Source organism: Panicum virgatum, chromosome 6K, assembly GCF_016808335.1.
Source record: "Panicum virgatum strain AP13 chromosome 6K, P.virgatum_v5, whole genome shotgun sequence".
Taxonomy (NCBI): Eukaryota; Viridiplantae; Streptophyta; class Magnoliopsida; order Poales; family Poaceae; genus Panicum; species Panicum virgatum.
In genome coordinates, this window is record NC_053141.1 from 25284483 (window position 1) to 25309020 (window position 24538).

A 24538-nucleotide genomic window follows, 5' to 3' on the forward strand; every position below is an offset into this window, starting at 1 on the left:
AGTAAATTTCTGTCAATCCTGGTGGAATCCAAGTTGCTCAAGCGATTGTATAAAACTACCCAGATGCGATTCTGTCTAAAAAAGGTGAAGGTGGAGGCAGTCCAACCAGTACTTGTGGCCATCGGTCTCGTAGGTGGTGCTGGAGAAGAGCCGGTCGTGCTTGTCTGTCCTCCGAGTACAGATGTGCCTTCTCAGCTTTTTTTTTAGATCATGGAAAAGTTCCGGCCTTGATTGTTCACACGTGAATGACTGCAGCCAAAAAAGTTACAAGAGTTCTTAGATCCTAAACCTCAAATGAGGAGCATCACAACTACAAGATAGAAACCTATAAAATTAAGGAAGAAAATTAGAAGACTAGCTCCAATTTTCTTCTTCGTTTGTGTTAGTCGTAGAACTTGTCGCACACTGCCACCATGTCCTGCAGCAACTGCTCGGCCGGCATCATCGCCATCCTGTCCTCAATTCTGGTGATGTAAATTTAGGCCCTGTTAAGTTCCCGAAAATTTTTCTATAGTATCCATCACATCGAATGTTCGAACACATACATGAAGCATTAAATGTAGTTAAAAAAATAACTAATTACACAGTCTAACTGATTAGTATGAGATGAATCTTTTAAACCTAATTAGTCCATGATTGAACATTATTTATCAGGTAACAACGAAATGTGCTACAGTACCAAAACCAATAACTTTTCACCAACTAAACAGAGCCTTACTAACTGGGATTCTGACTCGTTGGCTCGCTGATATGCCGATGACGGGCAGGGACACGGCAGCGGAGGCGCGCCGCCGCCCTCGGAGGTGGTGGCCAGCCATGCTTAGAGAGAGGGGGTATGGAATGGAAAGGGAGAAGATAATGGAGGAAATGTGAGGTACAGCAGGAGTGGGTACGAGAAGGCACAAGGATTAGATATTTTCTAATATGTGTTAACTAGTCAGCGTCCGATCCATCAGACCTATGACTCCTAGCATTTCTCTAAAATAATCTATGCATGTCTTTCGGGCTAGCATATCCACAATAGGAATATTGACGTCAGACGTAGTGGTGTAGCACACAACATAGTAGTGCAGAGGCACTACCCATTCAACGGAGAAAAGTTAAGATGAAATGAATAATGCAAATCGGATTCTTCCACCTTAATTTAGATATCAAATCTGAATTTTCTATTTGAACCACTATGATTTAGATATCAATAAATACAACAATAGTTTTCTTAGAGCCTCTCTGGGAGGGTTCCACCTGCAGCGGCTTGAGCTCCTTATGTTGTACTGGAGGCTTGGTTTGCTGGGCTCCTCCCCTTGATGGGCATTATTTGACATTGAGCAATGAGCAGTGCGTGCGTGGCACAAGTGATTTTTATAGGAGGATCCACACGTCAGGGACTCACTGTAGACGATACATGTCCGAGGAAACCTCTCCCATAAAATCACTTACCTAGTTGGTATCAAGTAAAATTTGACTTAAAAGATATCTGAACAAAAGAGTTGACTTGAAGAGCTCCATTTCATATCTGCAGTATTTTACGAGCAAAGGAAATGCAGTAAGCACCATGCAGAGAAACACCCTTTCCTGTCAGAGTCGACAGAAAAAACATTTCAACATCAAATCTATACAGGTGGTTCCAATCATAGAGGAAAATTAACATCATCGCCCATATCTTTGAATATGAATGGCAGACACCAAGAACACACAAAAACACACAATATGAAGTCTGAACTCGTGTTAAACAAACCCACATTGAAGTTTTGCATCGTCTCCAACATTTTTGGGTGTCCATGATCTTCACTCACTGGAGCAAAGCGCTGTCTGACCAGGTGTCAAATACTGACTCACTGTGCCATTCACCTTTGCGAACCTACAAAGGCTACAAACTTTCACAAACTCATATTTTACACACTACCCATCCATCTTTAGTGAACTCAGCCGTCTTATTCTTTGATCAAGCTCGGCCATAACAACTGTCTCCTGCTTTTTCCTCTCCTTTGTGATTGTGTTTGTAGTCATTGAACCAATCTTGTCAAATGCAAACTGGAAAAGCAAGGGTAAATGATCTATCATCAACCAATGTCTGGCAAAAGAAATTATCAAGAACAACAGCTATGATAAAAAAAATCTGTGACAAGACATTTGCATAGACTAATAGACTAGTAAGCAATGTGCCACTTCCTATACCAAATTTGTTGGCACAGTAATACAAATGGATTACGAATACCCACAAAAGAAAAGGAATATGAAAATAACAGGGAAGAAGGAAGATTTACCGTGAGGAGTTCATCAGGGTCATATAGATGATGAGTGGTTGTTTGTAAAATATCAATCACATCACCTAATTGTCGGATGCATAGTAGATCATCTTCTCTCATCTGCAAATTTGGAGAACATAAGAAAACCAAGCTACTGTAATAGAAAAAGAAGGTATCCTTTAACTGATGTGGGCTGGGGATTTAAGCACAATATGGGAGGCTTCTTGAGCATATACCTTGAAAATTGCCAGAGCAACATGGAACAAAACCTTTGCTCCTTCATTGAATAAAACATCCCACACCCGTAGGGTTGTCTGCTAACAGCAATAAGTGTGAGAAGAACTTCAAATAAGTTTGGCAAATCATATAGGGACTACATAAACATCGATACTGTTTAAACTTTTGTCTAACCTCTGAAGGCAGGCTTTTTGAAAAGAGGCACAAGAACCATTCTGTAGCAACAAGTGAAACATCAAACCCCATTGCTTCAAGATGAGCAGCAATCCTACACCAATTGACCAATACAGTATTGTTAGCCATCATGGCATGATGGTTTCTGCTCTGACGTCATCAACATAAAGGGATAGAAAAACCTTGGACATTTCTTAGCCAGGAGATCTTTGAACACCCTCTGCTCAACATGGCATCCAGAAAGAGTGTCAGTATAGCAATCACTGACAAGTACATTCTCCAGGAGTACAGCAAGCATCCAAAATGCATCCTCCTCTGTCTTCATAACGAGCAACAAGAGTGCAGCTACATAATTTAGGCCCTGCAGTAGATGCATTAGTGATTCATGTGCTCATTGATATACAGTTATACACAAAGAACAAAGCCTTTTAGTCCCAAGAAAGTTGGGGAATACTAGATGTATTAATTGATACAGTCAGATTTTAACAACTTCAAATTATGCTAACTTGGCAATATCCAACTTCTGAATCACGGAATGAGTAACCTACAAGTACTCGTCGAAGAGATGCCTGGCCTTCCTCACTGTTCAACCATGGATGGCAAGGGAAAGTACGAGGAAGATCCTGTAAAATCCTCTTCACCATTATTAGTATTAATGCCTACACCATTTTGCCGAAATAGGCAAATGATATAATGAAACCACCCCATTGGTAACTAAGGCTGAATTATGCTAATGGGGTCTCTTTAGAATTTTTTGATAGAGTTAATTCTAATCAGAACAGAGTAAAATAGTGACAACATGTAAGATTTACAAACTCAAAATTAATGTATGAAAAAATAATATTTTTACATTAAATATTTAATGAATCCTGAGTATAAGATCAACTAATTGTGTACCTTTACTATAGAGTAACATTGATTCTATAAGGTGTAAGATAAGGCATCAATCTGCAGATAAAAAATCCATAACAGCTTCATAAAACTCACATGGTCGATTTGCCTTGTTGCTGGCGTGGTCTTCCCTTCTGTGGCCCGGATCAGCTCATCGTAGTATGTCTCTGGTACTGTTGACCTCTTCTTGGCTGCTCCTGACACAGATAACCACACCTTTGGCCTCAGCACTGGCGGCACACCCTTCCTGATCAACCTCCTCAATGTAATTGTATTTGTGAGCACTGACAGCTTGAGCGATGTGACACTGATCACCCCCTCATTCGAGGATATCTTCGGTTGTAGGTACCAATTTGCACCCTTGTTTGCCTCCAGAGCCCACCACACCCTCCCTTGTTCCGTGATCCTCTCCCGCACCTCGTTTAGCACATTGACATCATCCACATTGCCCTCCACCATAAACCCATACAGGTCCTCGAACTTGACAGACATGAAGCGGGCGTTGAATAGGCTCTTCTTGCCTGTGTTGTACCTGATAGTGTGGGTGGTGGCAGACATCGATACGGTGGGAGTGTTCCATAATGTCCGCCTCCTTCTGGGGTTGAAGTCATCTGCCACATCCCTGGTTTGGGTCCCAAACATGTTCTTCTCCACAAATTTCCCCTTCTTTTTTTTTTTTTTTGCCAAGGGTTCTTCTCCACGAATCTCTTTGCTAATTAACTTCCTCAAAAGAAAATCTATTTGTAATACCAATCTACACCCAAATCTCTCCTCTCCTCTTCCCTGATGCTCCTTGCGTTCTTGGTTTCCGTCCTAATTCTTGACCCCTGCAACCATTCAAAAACAAAAACCATGTAATTTACCGCATTTCGCATGAATCCGCGAGCAACGAGGACCAACTCCCGAGAAAGAACGCGACTAGTTGAAGAAAAAGCAAGTCACCTGCCAACTGCAAGAACACTCAAGGATCTTTCCTGCTGAGCTGATTTATTGACCAAGAACCAAGAAGAGGAGCGGATCGGCTCGGTCGGTGCTGCTCGCTCTGGTGGATTGGAGGCGAAGGCAACACCGACGGCCGCAGATTGGGAGCAGCGACGACGGCGACCAGCCGCGGCAACTGCTAAAAATGGGATGGCTCCTCGCTCCCTGCCCCTATTTGAACCCTATTTTGGGAGGCTTGATGGCTCTGATTAAAGCCGGATCCGGAGCTCCATTTCGAACGCCAGCGTGAAGGAATTGCGAAATATTTTATTGTATTTCGAGGTTCTTGCAATGGTGGCGGCGGATTTGTTGCAAATTTGGGTCAAGGGGGAGCTTGGGACACGGCTTTTATGGAGGATAGCTTCTTGTGACCGTGTCAGCTGCTCGTAATATCCATCTTTTTTAAGCGGAAAAGGATTGCTCTAATTATCTAAAGATGTGTTCACATTGAATAGGACAAATGGGCCCTTTTACATGCCCTACCCTACAATGACTCAATTTTAGAAGGACAATGCACCTAATTAGGTACATATCAACAAGTATCTCAAGCAAAAATATGTTTAAAAACTACAAGTTCATAAATGGACGCAAATATAGTCATATTAATTATAATGGCATGTTGCACTGTATCAAAACGAAGCCTCACTTCGTAGTAAGAAAAGAAAAAGAAAAAAAAGAAGAGTTTATTTAGACTCGAGCAAATCTAGCTTAGCCTCGCCGAAAATTGCATTAGGGTCAAGCGTGGAGTCGATTTTTGATAGCTTAGAAAAAATGGACTACTCAACACAATTATTTTATTTTATTTATTTAAACATGTGGAAAAAAATGGGTAATCCAACTCGACCCGAAACTTATAGCCTAAATGATAGCTGATGGGACAGGTTTAGACACATATTTTAGGTCTGAACATCTTGGACTTGTTGGTCCGTTTTTACGCAAGAATGGATGTATAATGTCAAGTTAAAAAAAACTGTGAAAAATACAATTTTTACATTGATATGTTTGTGTCTTTTTTGTTTTGCGACTGTCATAAAAGGCAAACCTATTGGATACATTTGCAAACTATCTTTAAACTTGAACATAAGTGCAAAATGTACAAAATAGGTTTGACTAAATAATAGGAATTAAGAAAAGTTGAAAGCTTGATGGTGATGGAGGCTTATGATTCAAGAGTGCGCAAGGATCCGCGATATATATCATGGGAGGAAAAGGTCAACATTTTATATCACATTCCCTTTCTCATAGCCACGTTCACAACAGATGTGTTTGGTGAATGGAAGTGTCGTATTAGTTTATGGGGGATTTAGTTTTCACGCAGGTTTCTTGGAAAATGCATTTAGGTTTGATTGGTGCATTCAACAAAAATGTATCTGATTTGTCATTATTCGTTTAGAAAAAATGCTTACCCTTCTTTGTACCACAAAAAATAAGCCACTAGCTTCAATGCCACCAGGATTGTGGTTCCCTACCCCGCCTCCACTTCCATATATAACCACAAGAGTTAAATATACCAGCGGCCCTCGAACTTGTCCTGAGGTGCCACTTAGGTCCACGAACTTGCAAAATCGAAATCTGACACCCTGAACTTGTAAAGTTGTGCCATTTAGGTCCATAACCCGTCAAGAGGTATGAATATATGCAAAAAAAAATCCCTTAAATTTTATCATCTTCTATATCTACATCCTCCTTGTCTCTTTCAACTATCTCTCACCGCCGGCGACCACTCCGGCCCTCGCGTCCACAGCTGTGCAGGTGTCCCTCGGCGAGCTCCACCAGCCGGCGCCGCCCCTCATCGTCGTGCCGCTCCCTTCCCTTCCCTCTCCCTTCCCTCTCGCGCGGGCGACGGCCGACGCGCGGCGGCCGGTGCGCGCCAGAGACCGCGGCGGCCTGTGCACCTCCTCCAATGGTGGCTGGCGGCGCCCTCCTCTTGCCTCCTCGCAGCGGCGGCCATGGCGGTGGGCATCCCCGCCGGCCGGATCTGCCACGCCAGCTCCTCAGGCCAAGCCCTTCCTCGGCCGCCCCATCCATCCTAACTCGCTTAGGGGTGAGGCGCGAAGCAGGGGCGGCCGGCGGGCATCGTCGCGGGCAGAGCCCCGCCATGGCCACAGCAGCGCCTTCGGCTGCGACGAGGATGAGGCGAGCAGGGCCCCGCCATGGCGACGGGCCTTCGGCTGCGTGTGCCAGGCCGAGGAGCGGTCGCGGCGGCCGGAGGCACAAGCACCGGCGTCTGCGCGGGTGGGCGCGGCGCGCAGCGTGGGCCGAGAGGGCGGGCGGACGCGGGTGGCGCACGGGCTCGCCGCCACGGCGGCGCCCCTGCTCCGGCTCGAGCTCGCCTCACCGCGGCCACCGCCCTCTTGCTTCGCACGCCAGCGCATCTCCTTGCCTCCTCCGCCAGCGCCTCCCTCCTCTCCGACGGCGAGCCCTCTTGCTCCGCACGCCAGCGCCTCTCCTTGCCTCCTCCGCCAGAGCCTCCCTCCTCTCCGGCGGTGAGCAGGGCCGCGCGCATGCTTCCCCACCCCCTGCACCCCGGCGTAAGTGCCTCCCCGATGGATCTCACGGCGGCGCCCCCCGCCCCTGCTCTCCCTCCTCCTACGGCGGGCGGGCAGCACCGGGACCGGCCTGCGTGCGGCGGGGGGGCTGCTCGGCCCAGGGCGGGGCGGGGCGGGGCGGGCCTGCGCGGCGGGGGCCGGGCTGCTCTGCTCGAGCGCCCTGCTCCCTCCATCACGCCTCCTCACTGGCTCCGGCGGCGGAGCCTCGCGCGGGCCGCCGTCCCGCATCTCGTCTTCCTTGACCCGGTGCGAGCTCCTTCCTTCGGCGTGCGCGGCGGCCAAGGTGGAGCAGTGGGAGCGGCGAGCCAGGGGCGGCATGCTGTGAAGGTCGCGAACTCTAGGTGGGGGCGGCGAGCGCGGAGTCCGCGAGCTCCAGGGGCGGCGGCCACAAGCTTCAGGGGGCCGCGGCGTCCGCGGCGTCCGCGGCGGCCGCGAGCTCCAGTGGAAGGCGAGGAGGCAGGGGGCGACGACGAGCTCCACCCACAGGCGGAATAAGCAGAGGAGGCGTGGGGAGAGAGAAAGAGACAGAATGGGAGGGAGGGGTGAAGGTAGAAGATAGCAACTTTGGAGGGTTTTTTTACATATATTTATGCCACGTGGCGCCATCTCAAGAGGTATGGACCTAAGTGGCACAACTTAACAAGTTCAGGGAGCAAGATTTCGATTTTCAAGTTCGTGGATCTAAGTGGCATCTCAGGACAAGTTTGAGGACCACTGGTGTATTTAACTCTAACCACAATTGGCAGCCGGTAATTCCTCACCGTCTTGTCGTGCCTCCTACCACATACCACAACAATTGCTCGAAGCAACCATCTTCTATGTTCGAACCTCTTTCTACTGTGAAGCCTCTGCCCTAGACCACATGTAGCTATCACTTAACTACAAGTTGTGTCTTGCCGCCACCACACCCATTATGTGTAGCCCGAAGCCTTTAAATGCTGCAATCCTAACCTAAACCCTCCTTCGTAGACCTCTTTGGCATGTCAAACCAGTATCGGTGGGGAGCGTGTAACATCCAAAATGAATAAAGGGAGAAATATGCTTTCAAAACAGGAATGCATAAAGTTGATGCCTAAAATTAACCCTTTTTATCCACTGTTCGAATGGATGGATGGACATTGTAGTTGCGTAGAGCTTATCGAGTACATTTCATCTGACTATTTATATGTCACGTTTAGAGTTTGGATAAAAAGTTATAATTTTTTAGGTTGCTAGGCAGGCAGGCCCGCACTACAGCACCTGCGCCGCCACCCCCTTTTGGCGTGCAGCAAAGAACAAACAGGGGAGAGGGAGAGGAACAGAACTGAAGAGAAGAGAAGAGAAGAGAAGAGAAGAGAAGGGAAATTAGAGCACGTCACAGTCAATCCTCGTAGTTCCTCTCCAAAAATTGGTTCCGATTTTTTTCTATTTCCATTTTCCCCCATCTCCATGTTTTTTCTCATTGTTCATGGTGGTGCCGTCTTGTCTGGTGCAGTGCAACGAGGTTGGATACAAGGAAAAAGGGGAAATAGAGCAGAATCGCCGTAGTTGTCATTGTCATCATCGCCGCCTTTGTTATTTTCAAGGGGAAACCGTAGGTGAGACATGCCCTTGCTGTAGAACATATTTTCCTCTAGTTTTAGAACATATTTTCCTCTGGTGAGATAGTTGCTCATGAGAGAAGCGGTATTAGTCGCCTTCTTGACTAGGGTTAAGTTTTTGCCCTAGAAGGTATTGTCTGCACGCCGTCAATCTGCGCAATTTCTATTCATTGCAGTTTTTCGTGATCTTAATGATCCCAAAAAATATTAAACTTTTAAATGAGTTGAAGAAGAATTAGAGATATTTCTATGGCTGCAAAGAACACCTCAATCGGGTTTAAGATGAGGGAGAAACTAATGTTGGAATCTGACTATTTTCAGTCTCGTAATTCGGTGCAGTATCCGTTAACATGACATTTAAGGAAACTTAATGGTATATTTGGACTTTTTGGTAGTTATAAGAATTGTCGATAATTTCACAATCTATCTAGATCAGAATTTTGGAGTTTCAGTTATGACTGTTTGCAGAATTTGTTAGATTATCAGGTTAAGGTTTACCTTGGAATTACCCAATGTTGATGATTTTTCCTCTACTTTTGGATAACTAAAAAATTGTAGGTTTTTCGGTTACCTTTTAGATGGAAAAATATGAGAACTTTTGTCCATCAGGATTAAAGGATACAAGAAACATAAATTGCAATGTTGTTGTCATGTCTAATGATTTGTTTTTTGTGTGAGGATGTTGGGTTCGGGCGTAGGAACACTTTAATTTAAGTTTATTTTTGATAGTATGACAGTATGTTTGTGTTGGTGCTGAGTTATGTTTGTAAACAAGCGGTACCTTGCTTAGCTCACATTCTCATCTTGGGTCAAAGCAAGTAAACATGGCATTATGGTCCACATGCTTTTGGCTTTATTGTTTGAATTGCGTCCACTAAATTTTTAGAATCGCATACTAGTCATATAATCTGAAATTGAAAGTTATTTGCTTTACTTTGCTCTAGTTTGAAGTATATGATGTGGACTGTTATTGAATTATGAAGTACATGAAGTACATACTCTTCCCGTTGATATGCATTTGAAGAAACCGCAACTGAGGCCCCGTTTGGCACGGCTCTTGGGAGGGCTTCACGAGCGGCTTCACGTGAAGCCCTCCCAAACGTTTGTTTCAGGACCGGCTTCACACGTGAAGCCGGTTCTGAAGCCGTCGGCGGCTTACACAGGCAAGGTGAAGCCATGAAATCGTGGCTTCACGCGGCTTACACATCAATCTAACAAGTGAAGCTGTTTTGCCAAACATTTTCTAAAACGGCTCCAACTCCACCAGAGAAGCCATTCCATCTGAGGAGCCAGAGCCGGAGCTGTTTTTGGAAGAGCCGAAGCCCTGCCAAACGGGGCCTGAATTGGTGTGATAAGTACCGGTACAGCAACGCACATTGATGAGCAATGTGGTTGCAGCCCTCACTCCCTCTCTTTGGGACGTGTGCGTAAAAGTGAAGTCATGCATTGCATTGCATCATTTGCAATTGCACTTTGAAGTATATTTATATGTTTATGTTGCAATTGATGTCTCTTTATTTCCATGTTATTTAAATTTGATGCTTATCAAACAGTGATTTACGTAACTCTGTTAAGGCAGTTTGCTTGTTGAGGTTTTCTATAAACCTCACGCGTTGATTTTCCTCTCACAAGGTGATGGGCGTAGTTGAATTGATCATTTTATCTTTATATGTTGGAGTATGGTTCAGTTTGTTTGAGATATATTAGTCTAGTAAGCTATAAAATTTTTAAAATCATTAATCTGTATCTTAGTTGCTTCCTCATTCTCTGGTATGTATTTGTGCTGCAGTGTGGTAATTCTCCAGAGGATTTTTGTATTTTCTTCTTGGGTGTTACAGGGTGTCATCGCACAGTTACAAAGACTCAGAACTTGGTAATTGTGCTAGAGGAGTGTCATCTTCCTCATCCCATGAAATTTCTCTCCTCTCTCGTCATAAATGACTCTACCATATCAGCAAATTTACTAATATGGCATGACATTTAATGCTCATGTCACTCTTATGACACTCATTAAGATCGGCCTCATAGCCTTGAGCATAGGTGGAAAAAGTCATGTGGGCCATTGAATTCATTACTCATTGTGTTAAAGAGTTTGACTTGCTTGTCTATGTCGGTAGCTTAATGAGACATATATAGCCCTAAAGAACATCTCATTTTCTTTTTTTTGCGAGAAATGAGAGATATATATTAATTACTCAGAAATCTAAATACACTCCTTTGCAATCAATGACTCCACACATTGGGAGCTTGCGTACGCCACACTGCTAAATGTATCGTACGTTTTGATATTTGCGCGAGTTCATGGGCGATCAAATTCTACTCCCTCCTCATAGCTTGGAATCTCATCTCTGGGAGTGACTTTGCTATAAGTTTTAGGTCATTTATAATAAACATCATATGCGATTTGTCAACACATAGTTTAGAAGTTGCAGCAATTTTTTTTGAAAAGTAAGAAGTTGCAGCAATAATTGTGGAACAATCTGATTCAAGCTAGACACACCCATGAAGAATAGTCTTGGAGGCACACAATTCAGTCTTATCTGAGTTATCACAGATCACAATGCCGATGCCCGCTTGACATGTTAACTCGTTGAACGCACAATCAACATTCACTTTCACTCATCCTTGTTCTGGAGGTTTCAACGTTCATGGGTTCACATTGTGCAGTGTTTTTTCTTATCTTTTCTTCTCAGTTCAGCTTTTGAGCAAATAGTTTGTTTACCTTTCCCGTCATCCTTTACCATATGTTTTCGAGTGAGTTGCAGATATTTAGCATAATTCATTAAAAAGCTGAAAGATGCAATTGCGGGCTTAAACTTTGCACCATGAGTTACATCATTTCGCACTGACCATGTTCTCCACACCATAAGTGCTATCAGTTCTGCCACCTCCTATAGCTAACACAACTTAGTAGTATGAGTAGCCAATCCGGCCCATTGTAGAGGAACTGCTTCTCATCTTGTAATGGACAATGTTTGCAGATTCCTCATATGATCATAGGAAACCCTCAGAGCCGAACGCAGATTCCTCATATGATCAGAGGAAACCACAACATGGAACTCCAATTTAGTTTCCAGCCCACACAACTCACATAGGTTTTCCTGTTCTAGGCAAGGCTTCCATTTATTTAATTAGTCTTGTGGCTAGGGCATTGTTCACAACTCGCTATAGAAAAACTTTAAGTTTCTTTGGAATTTTTAGCTTACATATTAAGTTCCATAAGGGTCTCTCCCCCATGGAGTTCAGGCTGGTGTTCCAAACACCCCAAGCTTGGTCGTCCCTTAGCTATACTGCGAGTCGATAAGCACCGCGGACCGTGAAAATACCTGATTTCTCACAGTGCCATGCAAGAATATCATCATATTTAGGGACTTGCAAGAAAATTTTTTACTGGAACTTTTGCATTGAAATGGTACTAGAGCATTGGCCCGACACAACATAAAGCACTAATACATGCTAAAGTTGCAATAATTCTTGCACGGCCGCAGCGATCTGTCTCTGTTTTGCCCATGGCAGGGATAAGATATTATTACAATGATCTGGTCAAGAAGGGAAGAGATTAAGAGAAGCAACATGTTGTTGCTGGTGTGTATTATCAGAGAGAGATAGATAAGTCCAACTATTAAAATCTAAGAATTTCAGATGCCTTCAGGATCGTACCAGTTAATAATCGAGATGATGGAAATTGAGAACCATATCACCCCTATCTCCAAATTGAAGGACTTACCATCACTACTAGAAAACGGGCCCTTAGTACCGGTTGAAAACCAGCTTTGGTCCCAATTTTCGAACCGGTACTAGGGAACCGAGACCAAAGGTGTCGGTCTAGGACACCAAGAGTTTTACCCGGTGCCTAAGGCCTCCTTCGTTACCGGTTGGAAACCAACCGGTGCCAAAAGAATTTTCTCATTTTTCCCAAATCCTATTTTACTTAATTTGTTTATTTCTATTTATTCTTACAGAATTGCTATGTTTACCCGAGCTCTACACTACTATACATCCATTCTTCGTGTTCATGTTAAAATAATGTATGCAAATAACTAAAAGTCACGGGCAATCATGCAATTAAGTTGTTTGGCTATAATATTATTTACAAATAGACAAATAATGCGACCTCAGGTTTACAAATGTTTAGAAATATGCAAGTCACGTTTACAATGTAAGTACTTGGTCCCTCGTGATGTCGATGTGGATAGTCTATTGATAATTTGATATGCCCATCGTGGTAGAACTCCCCTGTAGGATCGAGGATCTCCCTCAAAATGAATCCTACCAGCTGCTCTGATAAGGCATGTATCCTATCCTCATCGTAAACTTCCTCTCTGATTTGCATCATCTATCACTTTTGAAAAAAAAAGCTCCATATATTAATGCATCGCGTCAATATAATTAGGAAAACATAATCGTGAACGCTGTGTACATATCTTAGGTCCTCAATCGTAGTCCTCCCGCAATGGCTTAGATAGTGCATGAATTCGCATACCGTAATACCCACACCAATTATTTCCTAGTTTCAGTCTCGCACACTACAGGACAAATAAATTAGTTATACAATATGTTTTTATGCCTATACAAAACAAATAAGATAGAAAGACGTTTGTGACCCCACATACCTGATGAGGACATCGACATGCTGGACACGTTCATGCCATGGCCTTCCCCAAGTTACAAGTTGTCACCAACTCGGTCATCACGTTCGTCTCGGATTCAGCCGACACCCCTGCACGGTTTCGGCGATATCTCCTTCATACGACGTCCAAATGAGGTGATCTTGGATGCGTTGGAATCGGGACGACGAGACGCTTATTTTGGTTCTCGTCCCAACTCCAGAAACCTCGTGGATCATTCTGTGTGACCACGGAAAGGTGCTGTGTCACCTGTTTTGGGCCTTTTCAGGCTTTGTATCGTGTCGGGCCTTAAGCCCATGTTGTGATCGCCCCCAACCCTAGGACACCCTGGTTCTCTCTTAAACTCAATAGCCGCCGCCGTTTAGACTCGGGTTTTGTTTAGTCTTGAGTTTTCCTTCGAGGAACAGACATTGCATCGTTGTATCTGTGGTGACAAGTCCTTATACATTGATCTAGGGGCCCCGTTCTTGATCTCCTCCACTGTGTCGATTAGTCCTTTGGAATCGAGTTTTTGAACCCCTCTTTGATTCGCTTCATCCATATTTGCAATATCATATTCCATGTTTACATCTTCTTGCTTGTGTCCTTTGATTCACTTGCAGGGAAAAGCCTTCTCGGCGAGGTTAATCAAGTTGTGCTTGGTTGATAACCAACGGAGCAGCGGTGTAGCGGTTGCAGTGTTCGAATCTTGCTGATTTGAAGCCGGATTGTCAACATCGAGATCTCTCTTAATCGAACGTATCCTTACCTCTCAGAAGATCGGGCCTAGTCCTCATCAGGTGGTATCAGATTTCAGGTTTCCCGTGAAGTATTACCCTTCGTTTTCCCCTTAGATTCATTCGCCTTCATATACCTAGAGTCCACGAAAAACCTACAAAAAAAAATTCCGCTATCCTAGAACCTTTTTGGCTTTTGCAATTTCGTTTCAGATTCGCTTTGTGGAGTTTGTGTCCGTGGTCGAGTCTTGTTGCTGGTTTAGTGTGTTCGTAGTCATAGTTCAATCGCCCGTCGCTGTGTGTTTTGTTTCCGCCGCTGTCCCACTCCACCATTACCCAAACAACAAGTCAATCCACCCCATTACTCGACTTGCCCTCGCTAGCCGCCTTGTGTGACTTCCTGCAGCGCCAGCCCTAGATAGGTTGCAAGCCGCCTTGTGTTGTTTCGTCTTGCATCGCAACCCTTCTTGATTTCATCTGGCGATACCTATTGCTGCATATACCAGGGATACATTGCCCTAGCTGAGATGCTTTGCTCAGCCATTTTCGTGTGCCGTGGTTTAGGGAGGCTTTGCCCTAGCCGCCGCTGCCTTATCTGCCAAGTTGTGCCCTTTCATCTGCGTAACTCGAGTTACCTTCGGTAAAACAGGCATAACTTTTTGCTCGGTGCTCCGTTTTGGCTCAATTTTTTTATAGCAGAAAGAAGATGAAATTTTGCACATGCAATAAAATGGCATTGCCATTTGGGGCTGATCTCAGAATTTTGAACAAAAATCAGAAAGAGGTAGTTTTGGGGCTCCGAATTTGTTTTCCACTTTTTAGAAAACGTTCCTGATTTTCTGTAGGCCACATCCCACCTCTGTTTAAGGTGCAAATTTTTGTGGTTGGAGCTTGTGTTACATCTGTTTGGGGAAAATATAAAAAAGTAGTTGAAAAAATAAGAAATCTTGATTCCTACTAGTCTTGGAGGTTTTTCGGGTAAAAGATTAAAAACAAGTGTATAGAGTGCTGTTTTGCTTGTTCTTTGAGCTTTATCTACCGTTCCTTGTTCCAACTTGTTGTGCTACGCCTAGGACATGCCTTAGCCAGCAATTGTGACTTGTACTTTGGATACTTATTGAACTTTGCTACTCTGCATTCGTTATTTGCTACTCCTTGCTACATATTGTGCCTATCCCACAGCTCCACATGTACTTCGATCAATACAGGTTCATCTTGCAACTATTACACCCAGCTCGATGACAGATTGTACCGTCCTGTTTGGCTTTGGTAAGAACACTTGCAAGACGGTAGTAAGCCACTTGAGATTTTGCACTCCACTTTCACCACCACCCAGTACTTGTTAGTTGATAGGGATAATACCTTGGTGTTGTCTTTTGCTGTCTTCTAACCATGACAGGGTCAGACAAAGGAGGGGAGTCTCCTACGGACTTCAATGAATGCGTCTCTAAGGATGAGCTTAAGAAACTTGTTGATGACCAGCGCACCTACATCGACGGGAAGTTCAATGAGATGATGCGCAGTATCAATGGACTGGTCACCTGGCTTGAGCATGTTGAACAACATCCCCCTCAACAGCGACACCGACGCCACCCTCATGATGGTGATGAGGACGAGGATGAGGATGCCATCCTTGATGATGAGGAGGATCGTGATGCGTACCGTCTGCGGCGCAATCGTCAAGGCATGGGAGGTAATCATAATCGTGGTAACAATGATCCTTTTGCTAAAACTAAATTTACCATGATTTCTTTTGCTGGTACTGCTGTTCCTGAGGCTTACTTAGATTGGGAACTCGTTGTTGAACAAAAGTTTAATTCTCATTTGGTTCCTACTGAGCATAGAGTTAGACTTGCTACTAGTGAATTTACTAGCTTTGCTCTATTTTGGTGGAATGATCTTTGTAATGCTGATAATGCTGCTGCTGTGCCTCAAACTTGGCCTGTTTTGAAACAATGCATGAAGTCTCGTTTTGTTCCTTCTTATCACCAGCGTGATCTATGTTTAAAATTGCAAACTTTAAAACAAGGTGATAAAGGCATAGAGGAATATTATCAGGAATTGCTTATTGGTCTAGCACATTGTGGTATTCGTGAGGATGATGATGAAACTAGTGCTAGGTTCTTTGGTGGTTAAATCGTGATATAAAGGATATTCTTGATTACAAAGACTGGACTCGTTTTTCCCAATTGTATCATCTTGCTCTTAAGGCAGAACGGGAAGTACAAGGACGCCGCAAAGACCAACATTCTTTCAGGTCCAACACTGGGAGATCGTTTCCGCAGCGTTCTGATGTTGAGAAGCCCAAGGCGCCTATTGCTAAGCCACCACCAGCAACACCACCATCTCTTGCGCCCGCTTTTGAGGTAAGCAATGTGTCTACTGTGAAGAACCAATCACACAAGAAGCATACAACTTTGGAAAAGGGTTCGTCGAGTAGATCTGCAAACATCGTGTGCCACCGCTGTAAGGGAATGGGACATGTCATGAAGGATTGTCCAAATACTCACGCCTTCATCGCTACACCTGATGGTAATGGATATGTAAGTGCTAGTGATGTTGAGGATGATTTGGTTCTTGCAGCTAACATTGTTGCAGATTCGAAGGACGATGAGGGTGAGGCAATTGATTCCGTAGCTGCAACGGCGAATCTTCCTAGTCTTCTTGTGCAACATGTGCTGAGTTCTAAAGTGGAACATGAGGGTGAGGAGAAGATCCAACGCAAGAATTTGTTCCACATGTTTCTCAAAGTCAACGATCGTCATGTTCTCACCATTATTGATAACGGGAGTTGCAGCAACTTGGTGAGTTTAGATATGGTCAAGCAGTTTGGTTTGCCCACTCGTTCTATCCCCCATCCCTACCGCCTATAATGGTTCAACAATAGTGGTAAGACTAAGGTAACTAAATCAGCACGCATACACTTTTCTATTGGTTCTTATCATGACTATGCTGATTTTGATGTCGTACCTATGCAATCATCTTCATTGTTGTTAGGACGACCATGGGAAATTGATAATGATGTTACACACCTTGGTAGAGCTAATACATACACTTTCATGCATAAGGACAAGAATATTACTTTGCTTCCTTTATCTCCAGCTGATATTAGGAAACATTTTCATGAGCTTGCTGAAATTGAAAGAAATACACCACCTGAATCTTCTGATGCGAAACCTAAAGGAATTAAATTGAAAGAAGGTGTTTATCTTGCTAATAATTCTGTTGCTGTTGAGTTTTGTGATAACCATGATGCACCTTGCTATACTATGCTTTGTCGATATGTAACTTCCACACATGATCCTATGTCTTGTACCTTGCATCCTGTTGTCACTAACCTTTTGCTGGAGATTGATGATGGGATGGAGTCGAGGACGACTCCAATTCAAGAAGGGGAGGATGATGAGGACATCGACATGCTGGACACGTTCATGCCATGGCCTTCCCCAAGTTACAAGTCGTCACCAACTCGGTCATCACGTTCGTCTCGGATTCAGCCGACACCCCTGCACGGTTTCGGCGATATCTCCTTCATATGACATCCAAATGAGGTGATCTTGGATGCGTTGGAATCATGATGACGAGGCACTTCTTTTGGTTTTGGTCTCAGCTCCAGAAACCTCGTGGATCATTCTGTGTGACCATAGAAATGTGCTGCATCACCTGTTTTGGGCCTTTTCAGGCTTTGTATCGTGTCGGGCCTTAAGCCCATGTTGTGGTCGCCCCCAACCCTAGGACGCCATGGTTCTCTCCTAAACTTAGTAGCCGCCGCCATTTAGACTCAGGTTTTGTTTAGTCTTGAGTTTTCCTTCGAGGAACAGACATTGCATCGTTGTATCTGTGGCAACAAGTCCTTATACATTGATCCAGGGCCCCCGTTCTTGATCTCCTCCACTGTGTCAATTAGTCCTTTGGAATTGAGTTCTCAAACCCCTCTTTGATTCACTTCATCCATATTTGCAATATCAGATTGCGTGTTTACATCTTCTTACTTGTGTCCTTCGATTCGCTTGCAGGAAAAAGCCTTCTCGGCGAGGTCAATCAAGTTGTGCTTGGTTGATTACCAATGGAGCAGCGGTGTAGCAGTTGCAGGGTTCGAATCTTGCTAATTTGAAGCCGGATTGTCAACGTCGAGATCTCTACCAATCGAACGTATCCTTACCTCTCGGAAGATCGGGCCTAGTCCTCATCAATACCGGAAAACTCATTTTAACATCCAATTCCTCCTTCCATTGACCAGCTCCTTTGTTATTTTTGACAAATGTTTTCCACACCCTAAACTTGAAATTATGTTTGATGTTTAATTGATCAAAAAATAAAAAGGATTTGATTGTGCAAAACAAATTAACTTATCTATTCAATGGGTCTATGAAGTGTTGGATTGCGTCCTGTTTTTTCCTCATCGAGTAGATACTTACAGAACCCAAATGGTGAGGAAACAGACATCGAGGGCATATCGACGATATACTACATGGACCATTTTGAAGTCTGCCCAGAAGTCGTCCTCCCCATGGTAAAAATCTTGGTCACAATACTTAACTCCAAACATTGTCATTTATTCCTTTGACTTTATGATGCACCATTCATGAAAATTGTACATCTGCGTTCCTAGAGTGGTCTCTTCCTCCTCAGTGACAAAAGGTTCTCCACACTTGAATGCCGTAGAAACAACTTTAGCGACTGGGATATCATCTACTTTTCCCGCTACCTGCTCATGCGTCAAACCTGTTTCATGAATAAATTCTATCGGCTAGCCAACCGATATCGATTATGTCAGCAATCGGCTATCGTGTAGCCGATTCGAGGAGCAAGCTGTGTCTGAAGCGTTGTAGCTTGCGGGCAACAACTAGATCTAGATCCAATTGGCTGTGATCATGAGGTCACGAAGGGTATTTGGAGCTTCACCCCTCACTCTCAAGACACAGCATTTGGAGAAGAAGAAGAGTTCCATAATTCACTTCCTTAGTGTAGAATAGGGAGAGCGTGAGCTTTGGTGAAAACCAAGCTAAAGGAGTGGAGTCGAGTCTTTCGGCCTTACTCCATATTTTATATCCACCTCGGTGGAAATTATCTTTTGTGTAAGTTCCTTGTCTTAACTTCAGTATCTCTCTAGTTTTACTTTTTACTTTAGTTGCTTGTTTAGTTGCTTTTTTTGATCTGTGTGATCTTGAGTCTGCATAAGTAGCAAGTTCTACTTATTTTAGGATGTTTTCTGCTTAAGTACATGGTAGGAGTAAGTAGCTCAATAGTTATAGGCATGGTGCCTAACCTTGCTTGGCTATCTCAGGTTGTGTTCCACCCCACAGTACTGTTGTTGTAGGCAGTAGATGGTGACAGCCCTGTCCATCCTTTGTAGTCCACCACGTTCGGGTGTTTTCATAGCAGTAGTTGCAGGTTGCCATCGGACTCCCCTCTCACCCCTTTCTGAAGTCCTTTCTCTTCCAGCCGCCGAAGCACATGAAGTTAGTGAGTAGCAAGTTAGCCAGGTAAATCAATAGGCTATCTTAAGTTAGATCCTCTTTCCTCTTACCTCTTCTTTCCTGGTGGGTCCGATTGAGTAGTTCTAGGTCTAGTCGCACCTGACCGTTCCTTGGATTTGATATCCTAGGTATACTCTCTGGTGAAAGCTACAATCGGTCTCTGTGCTCTTGCGGAGTAATTCGTTTAGGCTAAGGAGGGCGAACAAGCTTTCTGGAACCATTGTCGTGGAACGGTAGCAACACTAGTTTCCAGAGCTATTTAGCTGTACACCTATACCATCCTACCACATGGATTTTTCTCCTAATTATCCGGTAGTTCCATCTCACGAGTATTTGGAACCGCCACCATCCTGCCACCCCATTTTATATGATGGTTACAAGATCTCTCCTAGTCTCATAGCCATGGTTCGCACACAGTCCTTCAATGGTAGAATGGACGAATGTTCCTATGCTCACCTGCAAGACATCGAAGAGAATTGTCCTCTTCTAATCATACCTGGTATGACCCAAAACAGTGGAAGCTATTCCCGTTCTCTCTGACGGGAGATGCCAGATCTGGTACAACCAAAAGGTAGGGAGAGTTGGAGGAGATTGGATAAAACTGAAGTATGAGTTCAATTTGTTCTTCTTTCCTGTCACCAAAGTGATTCCACATCAGATGCAACTGCTATCATTCACGCAGGGCAATGAATCACTTGGAGCAGCGTGAGCTTGATTTATGCATATGGTACACTTCGGGCCACCACACAATATCTAGGAGAAGATGCTTATGCAACACTTTGTTCATGGTCTCAAGCCAGAAAGTGCGCATTTCATGAATGTTGCCTCCGAGCGATCTGTCATGTACAAGACAATGACTAAAGTCAGGACTATTCGGGAGAAGGTCCTTGACATTACTTAGTACACGAGACTCTTTGACGATCCACCCGAGCCAATGGATCTATTGACACTGTTTTTTGACACGTGTCAAAATAGATGGTGATGTAAAGGAAGAATAGCCGATTTGGAAGAAACCAAGAATATACTATGAAGAGATCAGCCGATAGAATGGCAGCTGATGGGTCAGGTGAATATTCTTATTTGAAGGACACAGATGTGTGGAATTTGAGGGCCGGCCAATGGTGATATTGCCGATGAATCGTAAGGATATTCTGGATTTGGTCAGATTCTAAAGATTCGGCTGTGATTTAGTTTTATTTGTTTAGAAAGTCTTTTTACTTTTTAGTCAAGATATGTGTTTACCATAATCGGCTAGGACTTGTTAGCTTAGGCTATAAATATTAGTTGTATGGGACCGAAAAAGATTGATACATATCCAATACAACAACTCTTTACAATTTTCTCACAATTTACTTTCCTGTTGGCGACTTCGCTATTTTATCTTTTCGGCGAGTTCTTTCAAGCTGATCAAGGATGTCTCACATTCGAGCGACTTGATTTGATGGTAAGTGTTCGTTTTACCAAGTAAATCTGAGCTTTAGCTTCCGGGTGTTGCTTCGTTTAGATCTATTCAAAAGTTATCGAATTTGTCTAGGATTTGATCTCTGGCACATCACTGTTTTCTCGTCTAGATTTATTCACAATTTACCTATATTTGCTAGATTTTTAGGTTTTTCCTGTATTTTTAGCTTTTATCAGATTTATCTATCTCGAAACATGTGCAATCGGCTGTAACCTTGAATAATATCATAGTGTTATTATAAAGCTGATTTAGATCTGTTTCGAGTGTTATCAAGTAGCTTTATTCAAGTTATATGTTCATAGCTTTTATTTTGTTACACACGAGCAATCGGCTGCTTTTAGCCGATTTCATCGTTTTCCGTATCGGCTGGAGTTGCTGATATGCTCATTTATTTTGTACCTACAAACTATACTCTGTCATTTTCTACATCGACAAAGCCTGCCTATACGCTCGTGAGGGAGTTATTCGGAAATCCAACTGATATACTCTCAGATCTAACGTTTGCTGATCCCTTGTAAATTTACAGGTCAAATTGATTGGCACGCTTGGTCTACTTTCTGAAACTTGGCGAACAATGCCTTTAGATTCCAGTGTGTTGATTTTTGCGTCAATAGTATCAGCCCAAAGAGAAGCAGAAGATCTATGTCCTATCAGCTGCATCCTCTCCACCTCCACCATACATAGAGGAAATCGCCAAACCACCCAAGTTCCCAAATCATGAGCCACTCATTGAAGTTATGTCAATGCTCATACCCGATCTCTTCATGGAAGAAGAGTACATGAAACTCGGTAATGTTTTAGCCATGCCGAAGGAGCACAAGTGCATATGCTCAAGACTTAAGGCATTCATTCCTAAAGCTACATCGCAGATCGAGGGTCTTTCTGTAATCATGAGCAAGGAATGGACTGAGGAAGTGTAGTCCAGAGGTAGTGTCATCCAGATCTACCGCAACCCTAGAGTACTCCTCTGCACAATTGGGGACGCTGAACCCGTAGAGATATTTTACGTGAAAGTTAGGGTAAATATGATGTCCAAAACTTTGGAAAATCACATAGCACCAAAGGAACCCCTAACTTTCTCTTGTAAGCACTTGAAGTGGATCGACGACCAGATAGTGGGAAGTAAAGGAGTTCTTCGTGTTATGTCACTAAAGATGGGACGTAACAAGATTTTCTTGGATTTCCACGTCTTCTATGTCCCTAAAGGTGAAGAGTTGTCTTGATTGGGCATCCAACAAAGCCAGTTTTCAACCCAAATACAGACCGATCAACCCTCGATGTCAAGGTTGGCAAAGAGAAAATCCCGTTCAGTCTTGTCTGTTCATGCAACACCAAGCAAAAGCTAGACCGGAGCAAGATCCAGTGGACGAAGCAGTGAGTGTCAGTCACGAGGAGCAAACTCAGCCCACTCTTGAAGAAGATGCCACCCACTGTACCCACGAAACATATCCGGATAGCCAGAGTAAGCTCAATGAAGAGGAGAAACCACAACCTCCCATTCCCGAGCTGAAGATGCTACCTCATGGTTTGAAGTACGCATTCCTCCACAACAACAGTGCCACACTAGTTGTCATCCGTGGTAAGCTGACAGAGAGTGATACTCGGCGGCTTGTTGCAGTATTGGAGAAGTACTGATCCGTCATTGGGTACCCTCTACAAGACTTCAAGGTGATCAGCAAAGACTTCAAGGGGCTTGTTGCCAGTTTTTTGACACGTGTCAAGGATGGTGATGAAGCAAAGAAAGATTGGCCGATTTAAAAGAAACCAAAATACGCACAGGAACCAGGGTCAGTCGATAGAGTTGCAGCCGATGAGCCGAAGGAATATTCCAAAAGATGTTGATCCGCATGGTTTGGCAATCGGCCAATGACAACGTTGCCGATGAGTCAGAGGGAGTTTGGATTTGATCAGGATTCCGACGATTCGGTTATAATTTAGTATAGTTTATTTAGGAAAATGTCTTTACTTTTTAGTCAAGTAATGTGTTTGCCGTGATCGGCTAGGATTTGTTAGCGTAGGCTATATATATCAGTTGTACGGGACCGAAAAAAGTTGATACACATCCAATACAACAACTCCTTACAATTTCCTTGCACTTTACTTTTCTTGTCGGCGACTTCGCTATTTTCTTTTCGGCGAGTTCTTTCAAGTTGATCAAGGACGTCTCACATTTGAGCGACTTGATTTGATGGTAAGTGTTCGTTTTACCGAGTTCTTGGAAGATGACTTGTCAGCAACCATGGCCGATGGTTTATCAGCATCAAACATCGGCTCAGATAGGCGGCTATCAATATTATGCATCGGCTCCACAGCCGATAGCTTATCAGCAACCATGGTCGACGGTCCAGCAGCTGCAGCCGATGACTCATCAACAACAGCAGTTAGGTAGCTGTTGGCCGCAAGCATCAGTTCTTCAGCCCATGGAATGTCAGTTGCACGAGGTAGTTCAGCCACCCATGATCTGGCAGACAGTCATTCAGCCGATAATTCGTCATCAGGTTCAACGACTGTTAGGCAAGAAAAAATTCAATGGGAGGAGTTTGCACAGCTGATGAGGGTCAACGAAGATTTGTTTCCATCCTGCATGGTCAGAGTGGACAACGAAAATAAATGTGTCAAGTCTGAAGAGTTAAAATCTATTGATTCTGGGGTGCAATTGTTGGCTGAAGAACCAGGAAGACAAGCACGACATGAAGAAAAGCTAGATTATATTTTGAAAGGTCCTCTGCAAAATAATTGGCCATTACACAAAAATTAGCTAGAGTTGGGAATAAAGAAATTTATCCTGATTCGTTGGTTTTAGAAGAGCTGAACAAGACATACATTGATGAGCCAAGTGGTGATTATAGATATGAATATTTTTAGGGAAAAACAGCCGATATAATAAAGAATGTAGGCATAGTGGGAGTATGTATTGGCTTGTTGGAGAAAACTTGGGTAAATATATTATTTTGACTGGGAAGGTCAATATAGTAATCCTTACAAGAGTATTGGCCGTCATATTCACGGAGTATAATCGGGGGTTCTGCTTAAACTTATGGGATCCAGGTGGACGGAGCTGCAAATGTAGCAGTGATCATCAGCCGATAATTTTATTTCTCTTTCAGTTCATTGACTATCGGCTTGTTACGTATGCTTATTGACTACCTCGCAGTAACGCCAATGGATCAGCCGCCGGGAGAAGTGGTCGCGAGATGCAGAATCTTGACTTTGGAAATAAAAGAAAGAGAGGAATCAATAGTTGAAGAAAGGAGACCAATCGGCTGAGAGCCGATGCATGCCCATATTGTGCTAACCATAAGAAGGTGCTCATAGGCACGACATCTGAGCTATTTGAAATCAGTCGATTGGACATCTGGCTTGGCGTTTGGGACTTGCTCACTCATCGGTAAACGCATTCAGATTCTTGGAATATAGAAGGAAAAATACATCTGTCAAGGATAGTGGTTGATCAGATTCTAGGTGTCATCGGTTTGATTGGTCTTGCTTAGCATGTTCCACCTAGCTGACGTATTATGTTCAGCATCGGCACTGATCCATCCATCCTGTTTGCACTCATGATTGCCGAAGCGTCGGGAGGTCATAATATCAAAG

General features: G+C 43.8%; 1 protein-coding gene and 1 long non-coding RNA gene across 4 annotated transcripts; both read right to left on the reverse strand.

The window, feature by feature from the left end:
- Positions 1-231: 231 nt before the first annotated feature.
- Positions 232-943, reverse strand: LOC120712097. Its single transcript, XR_005690686.1, has 2 exons — positions 719-943; positions 232-464 (listed from the first exon to the last, which is right to left on the reverse strand). It is a non-coding gene; the product is annotated as an uncharacterized LOC120712097 (long non-coding RNA).
- A 610-nt stretch (positions 944-1553) lies between these two features.
- LOC120712098 (growth hormone-regulated TBC protein 1-like) lies at positions 1554-4922 on the reverse strand. 3 transcript variants are annotated; one of them, XM_039997816.1, is made up of 8 exons: positions 4491-4922; positions 3645-4375; positions 3206-3280; positions 2840-3018; positions 2658-2751; positions 2483-2560; positions 2265-2366; positions 1554-2031 (listed from the first exon to the last, which is right to left on the reverse strand). In XM_039997816.1, exons 2-8 carry the CDS (start codon positions 4188-4190, stop codon positions 1900-1902), a joined length of 1206 nt encoding a protein of 401 aa, XP_039853750.1. In that variant the 5' UTR covers positions 4191-4375; positions 4491-4922; the 3' UTR covers positions 1554-1899. The 3 variants fall into 3 exon arrangements, with proteins under 3 accessions (XP_039853750.1, XP_039853748.1, XP_039853751.1); XM_039997814.1 differs by having other exon boundaries at positions 3164-3280; XM_039997817.1 differs by lacking the exon at positions 3206-3280.
- Between the last annotated feature and the right edge of the window lie 19616 nt (positions 4923-24538).